At 39.5% G+C, this 26,268-nt stretch overlaps 1 protein-coding gene across 1 annotated transcript in view; it reads left to right on the top strand.

Annotated features, from left to right (window-relative positions):
- myo18ab (myosin XVIIIA b) overlaps positions 1-17,070 on the top strand; it is a 106,915-nt gene extending 89,845 nt beyond the window's left edge. The window contains 7 exon segments of the mRNA XM_052106747.1: positions 199-282; positions 3,263-3,400; positions 4,442-4,627; positions 5,617-5,756; positions 12,154-12,276; positions 13,342-14,814; positions 16,932-17,070. Coding sequence (XP_051962707.1) covers positions 199-282; positions 3,263-3,400; positions 4,442-4,627; positions 5,617-5,756; positions 12,154-12,276; positions 13,342-14,806 — 2,136 coding nt within the window. The 3' untranslated portion in view covers positions 14,807-14,814; positions 16,932-17,070.
- Positions 17,071-26,268: the final 9,198 nt, after the last annotated feature.

Below are 26,268 nucleotides of genomic sequence, written 5' to 3'. Positions count from 1 at the left end.
ACTCCAGTGGTTTAATCCATATCTTCAGAAGCGATATGATAGGTGGTGGTGAGAAACAGATCAATATTTAAGTCCTTTTTTATACCGTAAATCTCAACTTTTACTTTCAAAATGTGAATGAAAGAATTACCAGATAGACATTAGACTGATGCTTGTAGAAGACAGACTCTGATCCATCTGTTGTGTGTTCTTTTGCAGTCCTCACAGAACCTGGCCCAGATCAGTGACCTGCAGGCCCAGCTGGAGGAGGCCATGAAGGAAAAACAGGACGTGCAGGAGAAGGTGAGTTCACTCTGCAGAGAGGAGATCTGGCATCCACACCAAAACGTATACAGTATATCCACAAAGCCAGCACTGTTGCTTTAATTCCCACCTCACAGCATTAGTGGATTGAATAATTAAAGTGTAGTTTATCTTAAATTATTAGTTCACCAGAAAATGAAAATTCAGTCATTGTTTGCTCACCCCAGTGTTGTTATAACCCTATATTACTTTTTTTTCTTTTTCTTAAAACAAAGTGAGAAATTAAAACATAAATTGTACTTTGTGATGTCATACAATGGCTGTTTATGGTGACTACATCTTCAAGCTTCAAAAGAAAGCAAAAGTATAATTCAGAAGTCTAATAAATTATTCCATGAAAGCATATGATAATGTTTGGTGAGAAACAAACCGAAATCTAATGAATTATTTAGTGAAAATGTTCACTGATCATTGATCTCCTGTGTGCGTTCATGATGGGGAATGAGAGCAACAGTTCACACAGTCTTCTTGTGACATTGGGGCATTCAAGTGAAAACTTGTTTTGTTTATCTATCGCCACAGTGATAGCGACAACAGAACACAACACAGCTGCACACAAAACAGAGAACAGAACTTACTAGAATTATTTTTTATTTTTAACGGAGTACTACAGAAACAAAGAGGAGGCTACAGGCACCCACAGTCATACTGTGTTCTAACTTGACTTAACCTAACTTTTTGCCCTAACCAGCCATGTCAAGCAACTGTGCATTCTGTCGATCGTTTGATTTCTAATTTTGGCGTTTCTCAGGTAACTCCGTCAGCTGTGAACTGCTACCGGTCCAAAAACTTTAAAAAAATAAAACTGGGCATAGAAATGCATTAATTCTTCAGCTACAAACTCTTCAGACATGTTGAGAAGGTTCTGTTCTCTGTTTTGTGTGCAGCTGTGTTGTGTTCTCTTGTCGCTGTGGAGGTTTCTAGATAAACAAGTTTTCACCTGAACGCTCAGATGTTACGAGCGGGCTGTGTGAACTATTGCTCTTGTGCCCTATCATGAACGCACAGAGGAGATCAATGGTCAGTGAACATTTTCACTAAATAGATTTCGTTTTTTTTCTCGCCAAACATTATCGTATGCTTTCATAACAATCATGAGTCTCATGGAATCATTTATTAGACTTCTGAATCATAGTTTTGCGTTCTTTTGAAGCTTGAAGAGGAAGTCACCATAAACTGCCATTGCATGACAATTTTGTTTTCACAATTTCTCCCTTTGTGTTAAGAAAAAGAAGTCATATAGGGTTATAACAACACAGGGGTAAGTAAACAATTACTGAATTTTTGAATCCCTTTAAACAAGGATTAGTGCTTCACTAAGTGCTCCAGCTATCTTGCTGGTGTTTTTAGTAATTTGGTGTACTTGTACAACAATTAATTATTCAACAATTAAGTAGAAAGCAGCTCCTATTTGTCTTCTTTCTTTTTAGGATAAGATAGGGTCAGGACTTCAGAGATTTTTGTCCCACTGTTGCACTGCACATCTACAATATTTAGATAATATGAAACTCTTCTTAATAATGGCCTTTCATTAGATCACAGTCAGACTCTCTCCCCTCAGCATTTGACTAGCCCTCTCCCCAATACACACTTTAATTAAAACATTGACCATCAAAAAAAAAGTTGACCATCTATCCTTTCCAAATTATTGTACTACACTGTAGGGAACAAACTTTTGTAATTTGTTCAACAGAAATAACTATATCTGTCCACCAGTGTATACAGTGGAAATCATTATTCTCAGCACAGAATATTTTACCTCTTTGAAATGATTTAGGCTCTATGCGTCATGAAAAAGAGAAAATCAACAGAGATGGGGCTAGTTTGAATTATAGAGTTGAGTCCTGTGTAATTGAGTGTCTGAATCTATATTCTGGTCTGGACTGGGTTGGATTTAGCAGTCGATGTAAAGCGCCAGAAAAGGCTGATGAAACAGGGAGACGTCGGTAAAGAGAACCTGTGGTGGCGAGGGGCTTTGTCTCTGCAGATCTATGGCTCAAAGATAACAGTTATATTCTGGCCTTCAAGTTAGTTTTTCCATGAAATACTGATAACTTGTCTTTGTGACTGTGTGGGTGGTATGAACAAAATCTTATGTCATGGTATGAGTCATTTTATGGTATATATTTCAATATTGTTATTTTTGCTGTAATTACAACCCCAGCATACCAATTTTTTTTTATAAACTACTAAATACTAAGTATTTGATTTTCTTTTTTTATTGAGTTAAAAACAAAGGAATCTAATTATTATTAATAAGATTGGAGGAGCTGCATTTGAAGCCATATAGCCTATTGTGTATATCCAAACATGTGACTACAATCACTTTATTAAGAACACCTGTGCATCTACTTATTTATGAAATCATCCAATCTGCCAATCTTGTGGCAGCAGTGCAATGCATAAAATCATGCAGATTTGGGTCAGGAGCTTCAGTGTTTTTCACAACCATCAGAATGGGGAAAAAATGTGATCTCAGTGCTTTTGACCGTGGCATGATTGTTGGTGTCAGACGGGCTGGTTTGAGTATTTCTGGAACTGATGATCTGCCGGGATTTTCACACACATCTCTAGAATTTACTCAGAATGGTGCCAAAAACAAAAAACATCCAGTGAGTGGCAGTTCTGCAGATGGAAATGCCTTGTTAATGAGAGAGGTCAATGGAGAATTGCCAGACTGATTTGAGCTGACAAAAAGGCTATGGTGACTCTGATAACCACTCTGTACTCTCTGTTTCAAAAATGCTCTTCAACTGCATACTTTGGAAAATACTTTGGAGGTTTCAAACTTAAATGGATTAGTGTGGACGTGGTGGTAGTCTACTGTTTTCAGCTGGGTATTAGCAATATATCAGAAACAATGCCATTGACACTTTTCTGCCATCGTATGGTATACAATCACACCACTCAGCTCTATGTATGTGTGTTAATTGTAACTCGGTGTCTGTGTGTTTGGCAGCTCACAGCCCTGCAGAGTCAACTAGAGTTCCAAGAGCAGTCCATGGTGGACAAGTCTCTGGTCAGCCGGCAGGAGGCCAAGATCCGTGAACTGGAAACCAAGCTGGAGTTTGAGAAGACGCAGGTCAAACGCTTGGAGGTGAGTTGGTAGGATTCGTGTGCATATGTGGCCTGAGCAGGCCGAGTGCTGGAAGTGTCAAAAGATGAGTGCACAGGCTTTGAAGAGTTAGATGAGAGGGGAAATTAGTCTACACACCTCTCCCCGTTGAACCATCTAAATTTGATCATGACCGGTTCTCTTCATAGACCTCAAACCCTTGGGCTAGATGAAATGTAAAAAAAAGGCGCAGTACAAATTGAAAGTGGATTATTTCCATTCCCCTCTCTTTGTTTTCGAATTGACAATGTCAGTCCTTCTTTTTAGAGAGAAAATGTACATTTAATTGAATTTCTGATTACATTTTGTGTTGCCGGAGGCAGTAGGTCATCATTGTACACAGTTTTTGAAATTAAGAAGTGTTTTCTCTAATGCATATTATTTCAGTGTTTTTATTTTGCTTTTTTTTGCTTTTTTTTTTTTGCTCCTGACGTGATATTTACCAGCAGCCAGCGCTATCCATCGTTCATCTCTGTTGGGTGTTCCATGAGCTCACCTGCTGAATTACAATGGGCTCTCTGCACAAATTACAAATGACTGCTGCACTCACAGCAAAATCTGTTAACAAAAGCTTTTTGAAAATGATATTATTACTAATTTGAGGGACATATAGCTTTATGCAGAGCTTGACAATGTGATCTCGAGAGGCAGCTTGTTTAAACCTTGTCCTTCCAAAGCTGTAAAGATCCATTAACTCTGTGTATTCATACTTTCTGTTTTGATGCCAGCACAGCCTATTTTCAGTGTGAAAATCAAAGAAAAGTTGCCTTGGAAGTTATTTGGAGTTTCACACCATATGGAAGGTTTGACAATCTTGCATATTTCAGTACCAGACTTGAAGGATGTGGTAAACAACCACAATGGATTCAGTATCATGAGCCTCTGATATGCATAACACTTCATCAATTTAGCTGCATCAGTTCACATTAGTTTCTGCAGATAGGGCTTACAGCAGTGATTGTGCACGTTACTGCTGCATATCTGTGTTGATTGATTATGTTATTGGGTCTTGTGATTCCTCAGAGTCTTGTAGCAAGGCTAAAAGAGAACCTCGAGAAGTTAACAGAGGAACGAGATCAACGCAGTGCCAGTGAAAACAGGGAAAAAGAGCAGAACAAGCGTCTCCTCAGGCAGATCCGAGACATTAAGGAGGAGATAGCTGAGCTGGCCAAAAAGGAAGCAGAGGCAAGCCGCAAGAAACACGAACTGGTGAGGGTCCTGATTCGCTGTTCTGCTCACTGATGATCTCATTCTCGTTCTCAAGTATCTTAAGCATGTGATAAAAAGCAGACATGTTACATTGTTTTTATACACAAGGTTTCCACGGTCATACAAAATCTGGATATACATTTGATAATGGTAATTTGTGGGCCTGGAAAAGTCATGGAAATGAATAAAATCTTAAGTCACAGAAAAGTCATGGAACTTTCTACAATGAAAATACATTTTTTTTGCTATGCTTTGATCTAAACCATTTTGTTGACTAACTTTTATTCTTCATGGTCAAGCTTTCTCCTAAGACAAAGAGATCTGATTTGTGAGATCAATTGTTAATTTGAATAGGTTCTTTTCATTGAATTGGTTTCAATAAACCAGTTCACAAATTAATCTGAATTAATTATACATGAGCAAAACTGTCTAAATAGAGCTGTTCAGCCATGACGTCATTTTGTAGGCAAACCAGGAAGTCTAATTCGCCATGGGCTCCCTCAGAATTATTCTATGGGTTTTTATAATGGGGTTTTGAACTTGTGTAAAATAAGGTCTGTGGTTAACATTACTTCACAATACATGGATGCTTTGTTCTACGACGTAAATTGCACACATTCACACCTCAAACAGGAATTTTAAAGCTGTTGTGTGTTTTTGAAAAATATGCAATTCAATATGGCTTCAGAATTCAGGTCTGAGGTATGACATGTGTAATTTATGTTGTAGAACAAAACATCCATGTATTGTTAAGTAATGTCTACCAAAGACCTTATTGTATTCATAAGTTCAAAACGACCATACCAAACCAATAGGAAAATCCCAAAGGAGCCCATGGCGAATTATCAATTGTTTTTATTTTGTCGAAAACAATTGGAAAGATCATGGAAAATTCATGGAAATAAACTGTTGAAATGTGTGTCTCTAGTTAGTTTGTTTCCTATGCAAGCATCCTTAGCAAAAAATAAAGCCTAAACCTGTCTTTTTAGGAAATGGATATCGAGAGTTTGGAAGCAGCCAACCAGAGTCTCCAGGCAGACCTCAAGTTAGCCTTCAAGAGGATCGGAGACCTCCAGGCTGCTATTGAGGATGAGATGGAGAGTGATGAAAATGAAGATCTCATCAACAGGTAATACTTGCTGCTTTGAGCACTCTTTCTTCTTATGTAGACCTTTAGAGATTTTACCAGGGTATATTAGTGGGTAAAAACAAGATCGAGAGAAATAGAGAATCTGAATGAATGTGCTGTTCGCTGTGCAATCAGTGAGCAAGTCTCCGTCATCTCTTATTCACACTCTCTTAAATATTTATGCCTGGAAAACTGCTGCACATAATTTTGAGGTTCTTTTTTATGTACTTGGCCTCATCAGTCGATGGAACTCATCATCGCTTTGCCTTATTCCACATCGCTCTGCCTCTCTCATAGTGACCTGCACCTTTCTGAGCCGTTTTGTGTTTATTTGCTTGTTTATGTGTATAGAAGACATCTATTCACCCTAAAAACAGTAAATAGCACTGCGTTTCAGAATTTGCAAGGTGATGCTCTGTGTTTGAGCATAGAGCAGAAGTCAGAGAATGGTCAGCATTTCGGGTAAACATCTTGAGCAAGTGTGCAGCATTCAAAACCTTTACATAGGGCATGATGAATATTCAACCACAGTGGGGTTTTTTCACAGCATCTGTGCTTTTAAGAGTTATTTTGTTTCCTTCAGCCATTGTTCTTGTTTAATTAGTTTCCATTTTATACTCATTTCCTTTCTGCTTGTTTTGTGTTTGTTTGTCATTTCCCTCCCACCTGCAGTTTACAAGACATGGTGACTAAATATCAGAAACGAAAGAACAAGATGTGAGAAACCTGAGTTGGAGTTTGAACTTGTTTTAACATGGGTTTGATTCTCTTTTGCCTCACAGTAAGATGATGCAGTATACAGTCCTTTTGGCTAACATTTAAAGACCCCATGAATTCACTTGCCAAGCATAGTTTTCTTTCCTCTGTTAACATATTGAAACACACACACACATATATACAGTACTGTGCAAAAGTTTTAGGCACTTGGGAAAAATGTTGCATAGTGAGGATGTCTTCAAAAATAATGCCATAAATAGTTTTCATTTATCAGTTAATGTCATACAAAGTCCAGTAAAACAAATGTTTTTGTGAATCATCACCTTGTCAATCATAAGTCTTTAGCACAGTATAAATATAGTATGTGAAATGTGTGTGTATATATATATATGTACATTTGTTTTAAATATAGGCAGGCTTCAGTTTCTGTCACAGCCGTGAACCATGATTTGGTATTGCTAATCAGTTTCAGGTGGTATTAAGGGCTGTACACTAAAAATGTTTTTGCATCGGTCTGCGGTGTTTTTAATTGTTTATCTATGAAAACGTGCATTATTGTGGCACGTCTCGCTGATTGTTCAGCGTCTCATGCAGAAGATGTGAAGTTAAAAGAACTTTCACTTTTAAAAAAAATTATGCATCTCGAGACAACTGTGTTCAGTTTCATTCGCCGTACTGTGTTTAGCTTTATATTAGCGCAATAACTTTTTCAATATGAATGACCCTTTAGGGGGATGGACATACCCATTCTAGAGAGCATTTGATTGGACTAAAATCTGTGTAGGACAAGAGTCATGAATATGTTTTTCCATTTATCCCAGAAGAGATTTTTGTCAACATTTAGGAGTACACTAGCATATAGATGAACAAAAAGTCTTATTTTGATTTCATAGGGTCTTTAATACAGAATAGGGTGTATTTTCATACAGTATTTCAAACCAAGAAAAGACTAGAGGTATCATGTTGATACTGCATCACACTTCTGTGCATGATAACTAATATCACAGGCATTATTCTCTATTTTATACACAAGGACACATAATGTATGCATACCTTGGACTGCATGCTTTTCCCTGCCAAGCATGGTCCCCATTCTACTTAGTTACTCTCCTCAAAGGCAATTCCTCATCCCAATTCCCTTGCTTTGTAACATTGAACTTAACATTCTTCACCACTGGAATTAGAATCCAATAGCGGGTAAGTATCATTTTAAGTGTGGCCTGGTCTGGTTACATGTACACAGGGCCCAGACCGGGGTAAACCCCTCGCTATTTAATTCTAGATCCTGGGGCCAAGGGAGCCACATGGACTTGTTGAACGCTACAGGGCTATGTGCACACATCTGCGTGGGATTGTTCTGCTCTCTCCATTCTTTACTCTCTCACTCTCTCTTTTGAATTATTCACACTTCTGTTCTTGAGACTGAGCAGCCTCTTAAGGCAAGAAAAGAAGGCATGTTCCTCATCAATCTTTTAACCATGAGGACTAAATAATGAAAAACCCACAAATGTCCTACAAAAAGCCCCCCAACTCATCTGGCAAAGGCCTACAACAAAGTACCAGCTATTGGCATTGGGCCATTTCATTCCCCCGTCAGTTGCCCTTTGTCTGCACTGAATGCCACTCAGGGCATTTTCCAGTTTAAAACCCTTAAGCTCTAAGCACCACTTATTACATCATGTGAGAAAGTATTAAAAGCTATTGCTAATGGATAGTCTGTGCATTACTGATCACGTTTAGATGGATATGCTGTGCCAGAGATGTTTGTTTGAGTTCACAAAGGGTTGTTGACCCTTCTGCTCCGATCATTTAATTGGGGAGTTTATGTTGCATTAGTCTAAATTAGATGGCCTATAAAAGGTTTGTTAGCTTAATACAAACATTAGTGGAGAGCACATTATTCTGATTTTCCTAAACCATGTGAGAGTAGTAGACAGGGGCATATTAACCAATAACAGATAAAACTTTTGATGTGTGTACAAAAAAAATATGAATTATTTGATTATATTACCTCCTATGATAAAGATGTCATTTGTCCAATATTTCTGTATTAAGCAGTGACGGGAAAGTTAAATGACAAAAATGAGGGTGCCTGGGTAATCCAGTGAGTAAAGACACTGACTTCCACCCCTGGAGTCGCAAGTTCGAATCCAGGACGTGATGAGTCACTCCAGCCAGGTCTCCTAAGCAACCAAATTGGCCCGGTTGCAAGGCAGGCTAGAGTCACATGGTGTAACCTCCTCGTAGTCACTATAATTTGGTTCTCGCTCTCGGTGGGGCACGTGGCGAGTTATGCGTGGATGCCACGGAGAATAGTGTGAGCTTCCTCACATGCTATGTTTCTGCAATACGTGCTCAACAAGCCACGTGACAAGATGCACGGATTGACGGTCCCAGACATTGAAACAAATGAGATTCGTTCTCCGCCACCCGGATTGAGGCGAGTCACTATGCCTCCACGAGGACTTAGAGCACGTTGGGAATTGGGGAGAAATGGGGAAAATTCTGTCAAAATATTCTTACCATCATGTCATTCCAAGCTTCCAGACTTACTTTCTTATGCAAAACACTAAAGAAGATGTTTTAATTAACTTCACAGACCACCTTTTCAAAATTATGGCTGTGGATAGTGCCTCACTTTAATGCTTTAAAAAGAACCCAAAAGTGTTGTTAAAGTAGCCTATGCGACTTGTACGTCATATTCCAAGACTTCTGAAGTCATTTGATGGGTTTTGGTGAGAAACCACCCATAATTTAAGACATTTTGCAGTGAAAATTTTTTGTACTACTGTGAATGAGCTTTTCTCATAGCACTCATGAACGTGCTACAGACGTCAAGATTTTTACTGCAAAATTATTGAAATTGCAGGTTTTTTCTACAGTTCATATCATATGCCTTCAGAAGACTTAGAATATGGCCCACGATTTGCGTGGCCTATTTTATGGTACTTTTGGCTCCTTTTTTAAGCTTTAAAGTTAGTCTCTGCCATTGTGACTTACTCCGTTGTAAAGAAGGTCCATGATATTCATTAAAACATTTCCTTTTGTGGTCTACATAATAGTCATTTGGATTTAGAACGACATGAGAATGAGAAAATTATGACAAAATCGCTATTCCTTTGACTATCTGTGTCACTAAATGTAAAGAGAACATAAAGATGTTCAGAGCATACTATGTAGAGTAGAGGTAACATTTAAATCAGTAAGATGCTTTTTTACAATAGCGGTTGTCTAATAAACTTGGATGTAAAGTGGGATTTAGCATGAAGGCAAAGGCTATTGTCATCCAAGATCTGCCTCTTACAATTATTCTTATTTCTGTCATTATTTCTTTCTAAATACTTCAGACATATCAGACATCGTAGAGTTGTTCTGCAATATCGCAATGCAATGCAAATAATCAGGGACAAAGCCAAGAAACTAATAAAAAAAACCTCATCATCTTGGCTGAAAAAACAAAGTGGAGAGAGACAGAAAATGGAGAGGAAAATAAAGGGGTTGAGAGAGTTCTGTAGGTGATAATGATAAATGTAATAGCCTGTAACAGAGATGTACAACCAATGGAGGCATGTTGTCACAGACAATTAATGTCTCCCCTCTCTCACTGTGTTGTTTGTTTGTTCCCCTGGGCTTATGTGCAGCTTAACTAATGGTATATGGTCAAGGACATAAATTGTGTGTGACATTTTGCATTAGCGCTTAATTACAAAGAGCCCGCTGTCCCACTGTTTAGCAATGCGGCTGGCTAGCAGAGCTCAGGGCTTATTCACACAACGTTCTCACCTCAGTTTACCTTCAGGCACTGGGATTTACACAAGAGCCAAAGGGGCTCTTGAAGAAATACAGGCTCTGTAGCACTCTCAAGTTGCTCTTGTATTGTCAGAGAGCTATTCATTGTAGGATTATTAGCTTGAGTTTATCACATGATCCTCTAATTTACCCCCTCTCCAGCACCCCGACTGTGAGCGTACAGTTAGTGTTTAGTGGCATCTGTACTATCTTGTGGGTCCATGCATATATAATGTTCTCATATGCATAATACCACAAACGGAGAGCTAAGCAGACCGGAACCCTAATGTCAGAGAATATACCAGCTGCTGCTTCAGAGTTAACCTTCTCTCAACTTTTGGTATAATGAGCCACAGTATATTGTATAATTTCACTGGGAGATATTTGACTCTTAAATTGTTGGAGGACAAAAGCAATGAGATTTATTAAAATGTCAATAAAAATATTGAAAAAAGGCTTGCGTCATCAGCCGTCATGGAATCTTCTCCAGATGTCTTCTATTTGTGCGTGTGCATAGACATTTGAGCTCTCTGGGTCCTTGAAGGGTGATTCATAGTTATTCAGTGTGGTGTGCTCAGCAATAAGTGAAGGATAAGACTAATCTAAAGAGTCAGGGAAGCATTGACTTGCAAATCCAACCAAACATAAATCCAATGGTTTTATCTGGTCTGGAGAAATGAACAAACAGGACTTGGATTCACAGTGCTGCTTTTCGTGTCAGGTGCTAATGCAGCTGATCCTGGGGACTTTCTGTTTGTGTTTACTCTTTCTTATTGGCAGCGCAATGCTTCCACACCAAACCCATTTGTATACAGACATGCCTGTTATTAGCATCATGGGCAAGTTAATTACAGCCCTAAAATGGCTGTTCCTTCAAGCCATCCAATAAACATGGTAGTTCAATGTTAAATTGGCATGAAGCAGAGACTGTAAGTGATTGAGACTTACCACTCATAGAAAAATTAAAGGAGCCTTTTCACCTTTCTGGGTTTGAAACGCGGAAGTAAACTAGAGTGAGAAGCTTTTTTAGCAGTAAATAGGAGACCAGCAAAAGAAAAAAAATCTACTATTACATTTCCACAACTTGCCAAAAGGGGAAATAAATAGACCGGTGGATTACGGTTATGAAATACTCAAACCAGCCTATCTAAGTATTTATGCAACTGCTGATCTCCTGGGATTTTCACACACAACAGTCTCTAGACTTTTCTCAGAATGGTGCCAAAAATATCCAGTGAGCACCAGTTCTGTGGATGTATATATATCCTTGTTGATGAGTGAGGTCAACAGAGAATTGCCAGACTGGTTTGAACTGACAAAGTCTATGGTAACTCAGATAACCACTCTGAACAATTGTGGTGAGAAGAATATAATCTCAGAATGCTGTTCTGATATGCGGGTTGTGCTCTTTTGGCGGCACGAGGGGGACCTACACAATATTAGGCAGGTGGTTATAATGTTGTGGCTGATCTATGTATATCACAAGCTTTGCACTATCTACAAATCCTAATTTAGTTCTTTACTTGGCTATCCCATCATTTTATAATATAAGACACAGATTGCCTACGATTGTGCGTGACTGTTCCCTTTTCCCTTTTTAATGCTATTCATTCTCTTGGTTTGGCTTTTAGTTTTGAACTGACCTCACCCTTTTGGATGCTTCATACATTACACAGAGCCAATTAGCTGCAGGATGCTGTTGCTGACTATGAGTCTGACTTACTAACACAGAATGGCAGTGGCTTTTTCCAGGTTTCCAATGATCAAGTGCATGTGTTTCCAATGTAAACCTTTGTGTTTGTCCTCTGTTGCTCTACTAACAGTATTTATGTACAGATTCTTCTTTCTTCCTTGTGTTGACATTAAATTTCTTCCTCTACTTCCTCCTCAGCGAGGGTGCCTCAGATACTGATTCTGAGGTGGAGGACCGTGTTGATGGGGTGAAGTCATGGCTGTCCAAAAACAAGGGCTCTGCCAAGAACCTGTCAGATGACGGTAGCCTTAAGAGCTCAAGGTCAGTATTGCAACTTCCTTGCCCTGCTGTTACAGATTGGTTCAAGCCAAACCCAATGCAGCAACACAGCAGGAAAAAAAGCCTAAACCAGCCTAAGATGGTATTCTGATCTTAACTGGTCATCCCAGTCTGGACAAACAGGTCTGGTTTGGTGGTTTTAGAGGGGTTTTGGACACATGTCCGCTGGTCAGGCTGGGAGACTAGCTGGCCGATCAGTTTTACCATGCTGAGAGACCAGCTAGACCATCTTAAATGGTCCAGAAAAACAGCCTAAGCTATCTTTTCTTAAGCAGGGAAAAAGACCGGTGAATTAGAAAAAGAGAATTAGCTTGCGTTAAGGGACTATTCTTTCTGTTGGTATTCTTCCCCATTGTCAGCAGTTTGATAACAGATGCCTCTATGAGAGAGAACAACCTCACAGGCAGATTAATGGATATGCCCATTGGCCTGCTGGCACACCTACATTGGCCTTTCTCCTAGAGATGGATAAGTCTTCCCTCTGGCAACACTTTTTTTCCTGTTTTTTTCTCTTTACCAGAAGATTTAAGATTGTCTTTTGAGCTTCTTGCACCCTTTAAAAACAGTTTTGAGCTTCCGAATTATTTTAGTCACATGCTGTAAAGTGCAGTCTTACTGTCTTTGTACCATGTTATTATCATATTTATGTGAATTATCATCAGACAAGACTATATCAGTAAAAGTCTTTGAACAATTAGCTAAATTATTTCTGCCTAAAAGGATCTTTATGTCTACATTTAGATGTAGATACCTGGGGATATGGATTAACTATTGATTTTGAATCACAGAGTTGGAGTCCAGCACATTTTATTTCTTGTTAAGTGGCTTGTATTCCCTGCTGTCTCATCAAACATTTAATCAAAATTCTGTCCTGTCTGCTTAGATATACCTTTACTATTATTTCTCTCCTTGGGTGTCAATCATCTTTTAAGTTTCTATTCATGTATTTTCTCACTCTCATTTTTATTTCCATCTCTACCCTCTCCTCTCCTCTGCCTGTTTGTCTTTCTATGCTGTGCACTCCCCCTCTGCCCAACCTTCATCTAGATATGCTGTAAATGTTGACGGAAAAGAGGGAAAAGAGTGGGACGAGGGTAAAGATAGGAAAGACAATGGCAAAGGTAAAGAATTAGAACCCAACAGGCCTGTGTCTGTCATGAGTTCCCTCAGCTACAGAAAACGCTCCAACATGAAGGACTCCATAGGAGGTAAGGGAGACGAGAGTTCTCTCCTCAACACTCTAAAAGAACAATCTGACTCCCAGGACATCTCTTCCTTCCGGAAGAACAAAGCAAAGCAGGAAGCTGAGGATGACTCCTACTCCATCACATCCTGGAGGAAGGCAGGAGATGATCTTGACGATCGGGGCTCTGTTATCTCTCAGGCCTATTCAGAGGCTGCCAGTCGGGCCAGAAAGGGTATGGACAGCCGTTGGTCTGACTTTGATAAGGAGTCTGTTATCTCCACTGTAGCCCCTAGCCGAGCTTCCACCCGTCGCTCTGTGATGGACTTGGATGACGATGCTATTTCCAGTGTGAGTCACATAAGTCCGCTTAGCCATCATCGAAGCATGTCTCGTCTCGACGACCGCCAGAGTGAATACGGTTCAGCAATCAGCCCCACCCTGAGCCGCCGCAGTCCAGGCAGTGTGAGCCGTGCCGACTCCCGCATGTCCCTGTCTCGCAGCTGTCGCCTCAGTGAGTTTGACGTGGATGATGACACCCGAAGTGTGGCACTCAGCGAAGCTCGGTCCAGTGCTTACAGCCCTCACTCCACCTCTGGTCGTAGCTTCTCCATGCCCCCGCAAGCCCGGACTACTGATTCCAGCCCACCCAATCTCTATGATGTCAAGCCAGTCAGTCACCGCAACTACCTGGACCCTGACCTGGAGGCTGCCATCAATGAAGTGCTGAGTTTCAAACCCATCAAGTTTAAGCGCACCAGCTTGGAAGATTCTGGAGCTGAGAAGGACAAGCAAGTTGAGGAGCATGATGAAAGGAAAAGTATTAGCTCGAGGACCAGCAGAGACAGTGATCGCTCCTCCAGCCTGCGTCGCTCTGCTTCAGCCGTGGACTACAAGCGTTCTAGCAGTAGCATCAGCACACGTAGCAGCCGAAGCAAAAAGGGCAAAAGCAAGTCAAAGAAGAAGAAGAAAAGCCATAGCTCTGAATCAAACACATCCAACAGCTCTGATGAAGACCACAAAAAGAAGAGATCCAAGAAGAAGGGCAAGAAGTCCAAGAAGTCCAAGAAAGAATCTTCGTCATCCTCCTCTGATTCTGAGTCTAGCACAGAATCAGACTCTAGTTCAGGAGCATCCACTATTTCCTACAGAAGCTGTAGTAGTGTCAAGAAAGCACCTAGAAAACAGGCCTCAGGATCTGAAGGTGAAGAAGAGCCCGAAGGCCCCTCTGAAGGAGTTCCACCATTGTCTAAGAAACAGCAGAAAAATAGAAAAAAGAAAGTTGACAATGTTATGATGAAGTATTTGTACAGACCTGACAGTGACTAAAGATGGCAGTAGGTGATACCTGGTTTTTGGAGTGAAGGAATGCTGCAAGCATGATGTTAGACTAAACCTCCAAATGTTCTGAAATCTTTCATTGCATTTTACCATACATTTTCACTGTAGTTTTAGTTTTAACAAAATATTATTTCAACATATTTTTTTAAACTTTGCACTTGCATGCAGTTTTTAAGGATATTTTGTAGTATTGTTAGTCACCATAAGCGTGAAAAGTAGTCTATTTCAGCACGACTCAGAATTGATCCTGATGAGGTGGGCAATTATTTATGAATTGGTCCATGTGAACATATAATTTATGGAAATACCATTGTGTGATGCATTACCACAAAATAACAGTGGCATTTCCTGGTCTTGAACATAATTAAAACAGAAAATCGATTAGGACTCCTTGCTGGCAATTAACCTGAAGTTTGTTTTATTACAAAAAGAGAAGATAAGGTTCAATGACACAGTGTTATCATTGTCTTTTTGAGGAGGGAGAGGTATTAATGCTTTCTCTAACTCTTGTCTATTCACTCTCATATAATTGGAGTATACAATTAATTTATATGTTAATTCATTTATAAGATTATGAGTAGCCATCAAGAATATTGGAGTTTGCTTTATAATGGCCATACGTTATTGCAGTAGAGTTTTAAAGGGTTAGCTCACATAAAAATAAGTACTGTCATCATTTATTCACCCTGTTGTTCCAAACCTGTTTGACATTATTTCTTCCATGGAACAAAAGGAGAACTTTTGAAAAATGTGCCTACCCCTTTTTTACCATACAATAAAAGCAAAAAGTGGCCGAAAAATGCCAAGCTCCAAAAAAAGACAAAAATCACCATATAAGTAGTCCATCCATCTTGGGTACTATATTCCAAGTCATCTAAGGTTATATGATAGCTTGTTTAAAGAAACAGTCTTAAGGGAGGGGGGCATGTGTAGCTCAGTGAGTATTGACACTGACTACCACCCTTGGAGTCATGAGTTTGAATCCAGGGTGTTCTGAGTGACTCCAGCCAGGTATCCCAAGTAACCAAATTGGCCCGGTTGCTAGGGAGGATAGTCACATGGGGTAACCTCCTCGTGGTTGCGATTTAGTGGTTCTTGCTCTCAATGGGGCATGTGGTATGTTGTGCGTGGAATGTGGAGAGTAGCATGAGCCTCCACATGCTGGGATCTCGCAATATTATGCACATCGTGCCACATGATAAGATGCATGGATTGACTCTCTGTCTCGGAAGCGGAGGCAACTGAGACTGACCCGGAATGAGGGGAGTAACTGCGCCACCACGAGGACCTACTAAGTAGAGGGAATTGGGCATTCCAAATTGGGGAGAAAAAAGAAAAACAAGAAACCGTCTTAAAATGTACATCTCATTAACCCATGCACATATTCAAACTTGGTGCTTCAAGGTACATTGCGCAAGGCTTTAACATCAATGACACAAATGCCACTGGTTCCAAAATCTCTTGCAACCAAAAGCAACAAGCCAAATTTGAATATGCATAAGTAGGAATGACATTTGGGGGCTGTGGTGAAGGGCAACATTTTAATTTCAAAACACTTCTAAATATATAATATAGTGCTCAAGTCGTATCTACTTTTATAATATTTTTTGGAGCTTTTGGAGTCACAGTATGCCTTTTTGTTAAATTAAAAAATAGATTCATAAACCTTCTGCAAAATGTCACCCTCCATTTTCCATGAAAGAAAGGAGGACATGCAGGTTTGAAACATGTGTTGAGTAAATTATACATTTAATTTATAATTTTTGTGTGATCTGTCCCTTTTATAGACACTTTATATACGTCTATTTTAGCATGGTACAGAACTTTACTCTAAGTGAAAATATATGCGGTCTTGTAACCTAATGAAACCGGCAGTTGTATTTTCATTCATATGTATAACTTCACTAACAACTAGCCAGTAATCTACCCACTACCTGCAAAAGTGTGATTTGCATGCGATTTGTGTGACTCACAATACATCAGCAAGGATGATACCAAATTGTAAGGCCTGTTCCTCAACATTCTGCAGTTTGATAACCAAACATTCCTTCAGAGATTATCCTCTTTTCACACACTGATCCTAATCAAAGCTTTCCCTATCTCCCCCCTCTAGCCCACCCTCCAGTCGAAGACGCTTTTGCCTTGACAGATCTGACGAGGAGGAAGAAGAAGAAGAAATAGAGGAAGGGAACACGGGCCGAAGCTCCTACCGCTCCCGCTACAAACGCAGCAGTAGCAGCTACATGAACAACAGCGATGGCGAGGCCAAGATTTCAGAGACCACCACGTAGCCGCATACACTCTCATTCACATAGAAAGGAGGACTTTTGACTCTTAGTATCAGTCTCTTCCTCGAATCCAGATGTTAGAAGAGCCAAGAGGATTTTAATGAGAAGTGCACGATGGGACACAGCCTGTGGTCTCTCATTCTCAGCCAAACCGCTGCACTCTCACAGTCTAAGAAGTTCACTTTTGACTTTTATTATTGAAGGAATAGTTCACCCAAAAATGAAAATTCTGTAATTATTTACTCACCCTCATGTTTAATGACTTTCTTCCCTAGAACACAAAAGGAGATGCTAGGCAGCATGTTAGCCTCAGTCACCATTCACTTTTATTGCACCTTCCTTCCATACAACGAGTGAGTCAAATGAATTTTCATTTTTGGCTGAACTATCCCTTTAAGTATTGTTATTATTATCATTCTTTTACATATGCATTGTGTGTAGAGCGTTAAAGGATTTTAACAGCATCATGAATTGTTTATTCTTACTTGTTTTTGTGCTTTTACTTCTGACATTCTTCCTCTGCCCTTCTAAATAAGCAGTGACTACCAAACACTGTGCTTGCGTTCTTCGTCTGGTCAGGACTGAATAATGGATTTTGCTTGGGGCAACATGCTACAGCCTTTTGCACAGTCAGGGCTTAGCCAAAGAAACATGGCTCTGTGTTCAAGTGTAAACTTCAAATGTCTGGTTTTTGTTGTTGTTGTTGTTGTTGTATTAGTTTAAAAGAAAAGAGAAAAAAGATAGAAAATTCTTGTAGTACCCAAAAAAAAAAAAAAAAAAAAAAGGCTCTGTTTTGGGTACGATTAGGTTTTCGTTCTCAAATTTGAGTCAGAATAGAGGAGGGAGTGCCATTGATTTAAGCCCAGTTTCCCTGCAGCGGTGTCTTTCCTCCATCCCCTAAAAGTATACGCTCACATTTTCACACACTCTCACTTCCTCCTGAACCTGAGAGCTTGTATCTCTCTCTCCCTCCACCTCTTCGCTTTCAGATGGAAAAGGATTCATCCTTTTTCCTCTAGTAAGTGAGAGAGAAAACCACAGTCTGTGGTGCCAACTCAACAAAAGAGACATCTCAGTCTTGACTTTGTTGTGATGTTTTATGGTGAGAGGGGGAAAAAGTGATCAGGTCAATGATGCTTGAAGAGTGCAGGATTTTGAGATGTCCAATCCTTGGCCCTCAAAGCTTTTTCCTTAATATGCCTTGTCTTGTTCGATTTTGACGGAATTGTCCAAGTGCTTGCTGTTATGCTCCTAGTTGAAGTCTTACGCTCAGCATCTTTTTTTTTTTTTTTTTCACACTTTGTTGATGTTCTCAGGCTTATTTTTGTGTCTTTGGTTATAGTAGATGTTTTCTGGCTTTCCCAAGGGAATACACATGATGTTGGGTATTGTGAGGCATTGTGGTTATTTGTCATCTAACTTCACTGATACTGGAAAAACAAACCGCTTCAAACAATTGACTGTTGCTTTTGGGCTGATGGGATACAACCAATGGCGTAAGATGGAGATATTTGACAGAACTGATACTGTGAAATCCACGCTTCCTTTAAGCATGTCGACACAGGATTTGACACATCAGTATTTTTGCCTTATCTAATGACTTTGAAACTCTGAACAGATTTCCATTGTTCTGAATGTTTCATTTTTGCCTTGTTTGGTTGTTTTGCTTTCGTTTTAGTATTTATGAACTAGCATTGATGGATTAAGCAAAGCTGCCAAAATGTAAACCATCGTCTCCATCAGCATTGAGATGAAAGGGTCTCATTGCTTCTCTTTGATTTTAAAGGGAGACAGCGTGTGTATTTTACATGGGTATATGGAACCTCTGCACAGGTCAATAACTTTATCCTCTTTTCTATGCAGTCAATATTGGTTTTAATATGAAAAGTGAGCGTGTTTTATGATGTTTTTGGCTAATTAAAACACATGGCTACAAAATGCATTACATTTGCTGGCTGTACACATTCAAATAAAAAAATATAAATATCTGTATGATTCATTCTAGCTTTAAGAATAGTTCATGTTTATTTTCTTTATTGAATAAATGACCACTTGATTTGAGTAATAATTTTGCATTACAGTTTAATATATTGTAAATAAATTGTTTTAGACCCGTTTCATTTTGCTTCTTTCATAATGCCTCATGTTTTAAAAAAAAAAAAATAATAATAATAATTTTTTTATTGTGGACACATTAGGTGAAAATATTCTGTCCTAACGTTTTTGCATATTCTGCAATTGTTTTTACAGTTTTGTTTTCTTCATCCATCACATGCTTTTGTTTTGATTTTTCGAGAGACACACACTAAGTAAAATATCAAACCTGCAATATTCGTTCTCTTTGTAAGAGCAACAAACTCAAAGAAGGAATCCTCAGATTTCTCAAAGATCAGGCTCCCTGTGTGAAACATCTGAATGGAGCCTTAGATTTGATCTTTTAAAAAACATGCAGCCAAATTAGACATTGTAGAAAAGCCCTACCTATGCTTCTTATTCAACTTTCTTTTCCATTGGCTGATTGTTCCATTGCACAATAGGTAGCCTTGCAGTAACCTCTATGAGCTAACAATAGGAAAGGCAGCTTACTGGGCAAAGCACAGCTTGAGGTTTCCATTGGCTCCATCATTGAAGTCAAAGTGCAAAGCTCCTCTGCACTGAGATGCGTGAGCCAACAGCAACTCTACTCTATACATAATCCCCTACCAAATGAATCCGTAGTAAACAATCATTTTACATTAAATATAAGTAGTAGTGATATGACACAATTCGGTTACCAAAAATGGGCTTTTATCAATCAAGATCTACAGTATCTCACAAAATTGAATAAAATATTTGATTATATCTTTTCATATGACAACACTGAACAAATGACACTTTGCTACAATGTAAAGTAGTGAGTGTACAGCTTGTATAACAGTGTAAATTTGCTGTCCCCTCAAAATAACTCAACACATAGCCAGGGGTGAAAATTTCATCAAAATGTTGGGGGGGGGGGGACAATAAACATTATTTTAAGAATATATCATTATATTATTTACAATACACATATTTTAATTATATTTTAGGGGGGGGACAACCCTCAGATGGGGGGTCCTGACCCCCCACGATTTCCGCCTATGCACACAGCCATTAATGTCTAAACCGCTGGCAACAAAAGTGAGTACCCTCCTAAGTGAAAATGTCCAAATTGGGCCCAATTAGCCATTTTCCCTCCCCGGTGTCATGTGACTCATTATTGTTACAAGGTCTCAGGTGTGAATGGGAAGCAGGTGTGTTAAATTAGGTGTCATCGCTCTCACACTCCCTCAAACTGGTCACTGGAAGTTCAACATGGCACCTCATGGCAAAGATTTCTCTGAGGATCTGAAAAAAAGCTGCAGCACGGTGGCCAAGACCATACAGTGGTTTAACAGGACACGTTCCACTCAGAACAGGCCTCGCCATGGTTGACCAAAGAAGTTGAATGCACATGCTCAGCGTCATATCCAGAGGTTGTCTTTGGGAAATAGATGTATGAGTGCTGCAAGTATTGCTGCAGAGGTTGAAGGGGTGGGGGGTCAGCCTGTCAGAGCTCAGACCATACGCCGCACACTGCATCAAATTGGTCTGCATGGCTGTCGTCCCAGAAGGAAGCCTCTTCTAAAGATGATGCACAAGAAAGCCCGCAAAGAGTTTGCTGAAGACAAGCAGATTACTGGAACCATGTCTTGTGGTCTGATGAGACCAAGATAAACTTATTTAGTTCAGATGTTGTCAAGCGTGTGTGGCGGCAACCAGGTGAGAATTACAAAGACAAGTGTGTCTTGCCTACAGTCAAGCATGGTGGTGGGAGTGTCATGGTCTGGGGCTGCATGAGTGCTGCTGGCACTGGGGAGCTACAGTTCATTGAGGGAACCATGAATGCCAACATGTACTGTGACATACTGAAGCAGAGCATGATCCCCTCTCTTCGGAGACTGAGCCACAGGGCTGTATTCCAGCATGATAACGACCCCAAACACACCTCCAAGATGACCACTGCCTTGCTAAAGAAGCTGAGGGTGAAGGTGATGGACTGGCCAAGCATGTCTCCAGACCTAAACCCTACTGAGCATCTGTGGAGGAGTACAAGGTCTCTAACATCCACCAGCTCCGTGATGTCGTCATGGAGGACTCCAGTGGCAACCTGTGAAGCTCAAGTGAACTCCATCCCCAAGAGGGTTAAAGCAGTGCTGGAAAATAATAATGGCAAAATATTGACACTTTGGGCCCAATTTGGACATTTTCACTTAGGGTGTACTCACTTTTGTTCCCAGCGGTTTAGACAATAATGGCTGTGTTGAGTTATTTTGAGGGGAGAACACATTTACACTGTTATACAAGCTGTACACTCACTACTTTACATTGTATCAAAGTGTCATTTGTTCAGTGTTGTCACATGAAAAGATATAATCAAATATTGACAAAAAATGTGAGGGGTGTACTCACTTTTGTGAGATACTGTATATCTTAATTGCCTATTCAATAAATAATTGCATCCCTGAATGCGCTTTTGAATGTAAATCTGTATGCCTCATGGATTACATGTAAATGTGCTAGTGCTATGAAACTCACAAGTACAGACATCATGTTGTTTTTCAAGAGTCTGATACTTTAAAGCCCATTTATTAATGCAAGTTGTAGGCTTGATTTCATTTATACAAAAGATAGATATTATAACTAGTTTTTATTTTAATCAATTGCATAATCTGTCCTTTAGTGTGTGGTTCTTTTTTAATACGTTTTATTGTGAATTTAAAGGTAATGTGGCATTTTTACATGAATATACTTGCATTCCATTACAGAAACCACTGCAGTGCAGATAAATTGAATACACCGTGTAACAAAATATTCTTATTTTTTGGTTCCTGGTTAGTATGTATTATTTCTTAATTACTTCTGCCTCAAAAGTATAGCACATGGCTATTATTCCCCACAAACATTGCTTTTTTGACCAGGCCAGTGATATTTTGAAATATTTCTATTTTTCAGAACATTTCAGATAGATTCAGTGCTGAGTAAATTTGGAGTAACTTCTAGAACTTTCTAGACATTTCCAGTAAAATAAATAGTAGGAAAAATACTGGGGCCTTAAGCCCACCACTTCAGTTTAGTTCCAGCTGCCTAAGTGGATATATATCAAGATCTTGCTGGACGCCTTGAAATATGATGAGTACAGCTGGGAGGTTATAGGAGACTTCAAAATGGTGCCATTCCTGATGGGTCTCTAAGGTGGTTTTATCAAGTGTCTCTGCCATCTTTGCCTTTGGGACAGCAGGGTCACCAAGGCGCACTCCCACAGGTGAGACTGGCCACAGCGGACTGAGTTCTCTGTGGGGAGGAACAATGTCAATTGGGAGCATGTTGGACCCCCGGAAGTTGCTGATGCCACCACTGCACATCAAATAGGACCTTATAAAAACATTTTGTTTGAGCTCTAGATAAGGAGTCGGCAGCCTTTAAGTACCTTCAAGACTTCTTCCCTAAGCTGTCTGTGGCAAAGGTCAAAGCTGGTGTCTTTGTTGGACCACAGATAAAGAAGGTCCTGGAGTGCATGGAATTCCCCAATAAGCTCACTAGTAAGGAGAAAGCGGTTTGGAACAGTTTTGTTGCAGTGGTTCGGGCTTCCTGGGCAGTCACAAGGCCAAAAACTATGTGGAGCTGGTTGAGACTCTGGTGAAGAACTGCGGCACAATGGTCTGTAGGATGTCCCTCAGAGTCCATATCCTTGTTGCTCATCTTGATAAATTCAAGGAGAGCACAGGAGCATACTCTGAAGCAAGGCGAGCGATTCCACCAGGATATACTTGACTTTGAACGCCGATACCAAGGTTGGTATAACAAGAACATGATGGGACTACATTTGGGGGTTGAATCATGAAAGTGATTTAAAGTATAATTGTAAATCTCGAAAAACTACTCGCTTCTAAATCATTTGTAGTCATTTTTGTATTACTTTAGTATACATTTTAATTTGGATTCATATGATGACTTTACTGTATGTGAACGAAAAGACCACATACCATTTACAGTGTGAAGATTTGCCAGTTTTCTCACTAGAGATAGGTACATTTCAAAATATCACTGTCCTGGTCACAAAAGCAAAGTTAGTGGGGAATAAAAGCCATTTTCTATTCTTTTGAGGCATAAGCAATTAGGAAATACCACTTACAACCCAGGAACAAACATTGTGTTACAAAGATGAGATGGCACTTGCTTCACAGTGTCTATAAGACCTGTGTATCTCAAAAACATTTTCTTTTGATATTTTGCCCAAAAATGATGGCTTTCAAGGAACAATTGTCAAAAATTATTGTTGCCACTTCCTGGATTTAAACTGCCCTGATATCTGAATTTGGTATGTGAATTTGAAAGGAAATGTACATAGTTTAATTCTGGCAATAACACCAGTTCCTAAAAATAGTTGACTTTCTAAAGGAGACTCTTTCAGTGGCATGAAATCTATGACACCATTTCTGTTCATGACATTAAAGGAATGTTCCTGGTTCAGTAACAGTTCAGCTCAATTAACAGCATTTGTGGCATGATGTTTATCACCACAAACATTTTTTGGACTCGTCTCTTGTTTATTTATAGAAATGCAAAAATCGTGGATATAGTAAGACCGAAGTGAATGGGTCCATTAACATTCAAATACACACTGTTTCGTAAGTATAGCCACGAGGTTTGAGTTGGATAATCTATGCCATTTTGTTATTGTTGCTTAAATGCATTTCAGAAGACTTTCTTAATGGATCAAAATACAATAATAGATATGATTTTGTGTGTTTTACTTGCTATTTGCCTAATACTGAGTGAAACAGAAAAAAGCCACTTAAAGGGCCATGAAACACAAAAACAAATTTGAACTGATTTGTTTGTTTGTTCAAGATGCCAGAAAAAGATTGGGTGAATTAAAGCTACAGCATACTAATGGTGAAATTCTTCATTCAAACAGCTGATCAAAGGCATACTGTTTGTGAACATTCAGACGGTCTGTGCTGCTGTTGTAGGCATTTAGAAGTGCATTTCAACATGATAACGCACATGAATACACAAGTAAAACTTTAAATAATGTGACATTAAAATGTGTTATCAAAGACTTCACGCCTCATTCTAGAAGTACAATTCAGATGACGTCAGAAGAAGAAGCTGAAGATTGAATCTATGATTATTTATAGTAATATACTGTATATGAAGTATGTAATGTGGAATTTGACATATTTACATTCTGCATACATTGATTATAGATATGGCCATAATATGCACTGGTTACCATCTGCTATTGTATTTTATGATGACACTGATACAAAGATGGGTGTATAAAAAGTGTAAATGGGAAGAATACAGGCAAAAGAATAAAGCTGCGTTCAGACTTGACAGCTACTTTGTCGCTGCATGTTGCCAGTGGCTGGCGGTTAGGTCGCTAGTGGTGTGTATGTAGAGCCTAAACATCACAGTTTCTTTACAATTAATATTATTATTAAAATATTAGGATCTCGTGAGCTCCATCTTCTCTTGTATTGGCTGTCACTCTTCATTTGCATAAAGTTAAACATTTCTCAACTTTGTCGTGTCGCTGGACACGACCACATCCGCACAGCGTCATGAACGTGAATGCTAACTCAAAGAGCAACACACCCTCCAACAGTCCTGGGGTACAGCTTTATGTGTGTGTTCCAATTATGGCATGCAAGCACATCTCTGTGACTGCAGCTGAGGATGTAATTCGATGTGCTTGTATGCAATGGCATGAGGGGTGGTTTGTGCAGTGTGATGCACAATTCTGTTTCTAGGTCAAATTCAGCCTCTTGTCAGACCATAAGACTTGAGAATACTTGTTTTATCCCTCGTCAAACTTTTGGAGAAATGTGTTATTAATACTGAACAGTGTAAACCAGTGTGTTCTGTAATGAAGTTTACTAGCCTAAATACAGGCTGTTTTCTGTTGCTAAGAAATTAAGCAACTTGGTACAGGATAGTTCACCCAAAACTGATAATTCTGTTAGCATTTACTCACTCTTATGTTGTTCCAAACCCATGTGACTTTCTTTTCTTCTGTGGAACACAAAATGAGATGTTAAAAAGAATGTCTCAGGCATTTCATTTTTGGGTGTACTATCCCTTTAATATACAATTTAACTGGTGTGCACTCACAGTCATGCATATATTGTCTATTTCAATTCAATTTGAAATAGACAAATTCAATTGTGGTTCATCCAATCAGAATTTAGAGTCTGGACTATCAATTTTATAAAAGGGCTGGTATGTGCTTGCTTCCTCAGATGCTCCTTCTCCTCTGCAGGAGACAGTTGTCTGACACTATCTGCATTGTAATATCCTCTGATCGAAGTGAGTGATGTAATAATATTCATGGGTGGCCATTATCACCCTGCTGAGCTGCACAGGTGTTTAAGAGAGTACAGATATGGAAAGCAAAAAGGGTCAGAATATACGTGTTTTTATCACCGTATTAAGCTTTGAAACACTGTTTTCTAAACGCAGTAAGATATTAAGTAAACAGTGTTAGGCGATACAAAACATGTGAATTCTGACCCTATTGTCTTTCCATATACAGACAGGTAGAGTTACAGACACAGGGTGAGAAAGGATGCAAGTGTTGTCTCTCCCCAGAGCACATGTGACAAGGAAACGCCATAAATCCATTTGATGCCCTCAGCAGCAGTAGCAACAGGCTCATTACACTACCAAATGCAGCTGACACATCATCTAACCTCTCTCGCAAATCCAAGATGACAGCGTCCCTCATGACTGATGGACACTTGCGGTCACCAGCCACTGTGTACTGTAAGTGTTGCCCGGATACAGAGGCAAGATGATGGATCGCATTATGATAAGGTAGTTCACATTATGATGGAACAAAATGGACATTAAAGTGTTGGGAGCAACATGGCTCACGGGGGTCAGTGTGTAAAATTTTTGAATACACTTTCAGAGCAAACCCAGTTAATTGGCATCCACAGCCCAACACATGTGGTTCAAAGGGCTGCACTATTTTAATATTTTTATTGAATTTCACATTAGTGTTTCCTTTTCATTACTTTTGCAATTAGAAAATACTTGAATAGAAGAACAGGGAGCCCTGCAACAGATGGCATGGTCCTCACAGAGCCCCCCGCTGAA

Source organism: Xyrauchen texanus, chromosome 36 (assembly GCF_025860055.1).
Source record: "Xyrauchen texanus isolate HMW12.3.18 chromosome 36, RBS_HiC_50CHRs, whole genome shotgun sequence".
NCBI lineage: Eukaryota > Metazoa > Chordata > Actinopteri > Cypriniformes > Catostomidae > Xyrauchen > Xyrauchen texanus.
Note: the sequence above shows the minus strand (reverse complement) of the source record. Positions and strands in the feature narration are given on the sequence as shown.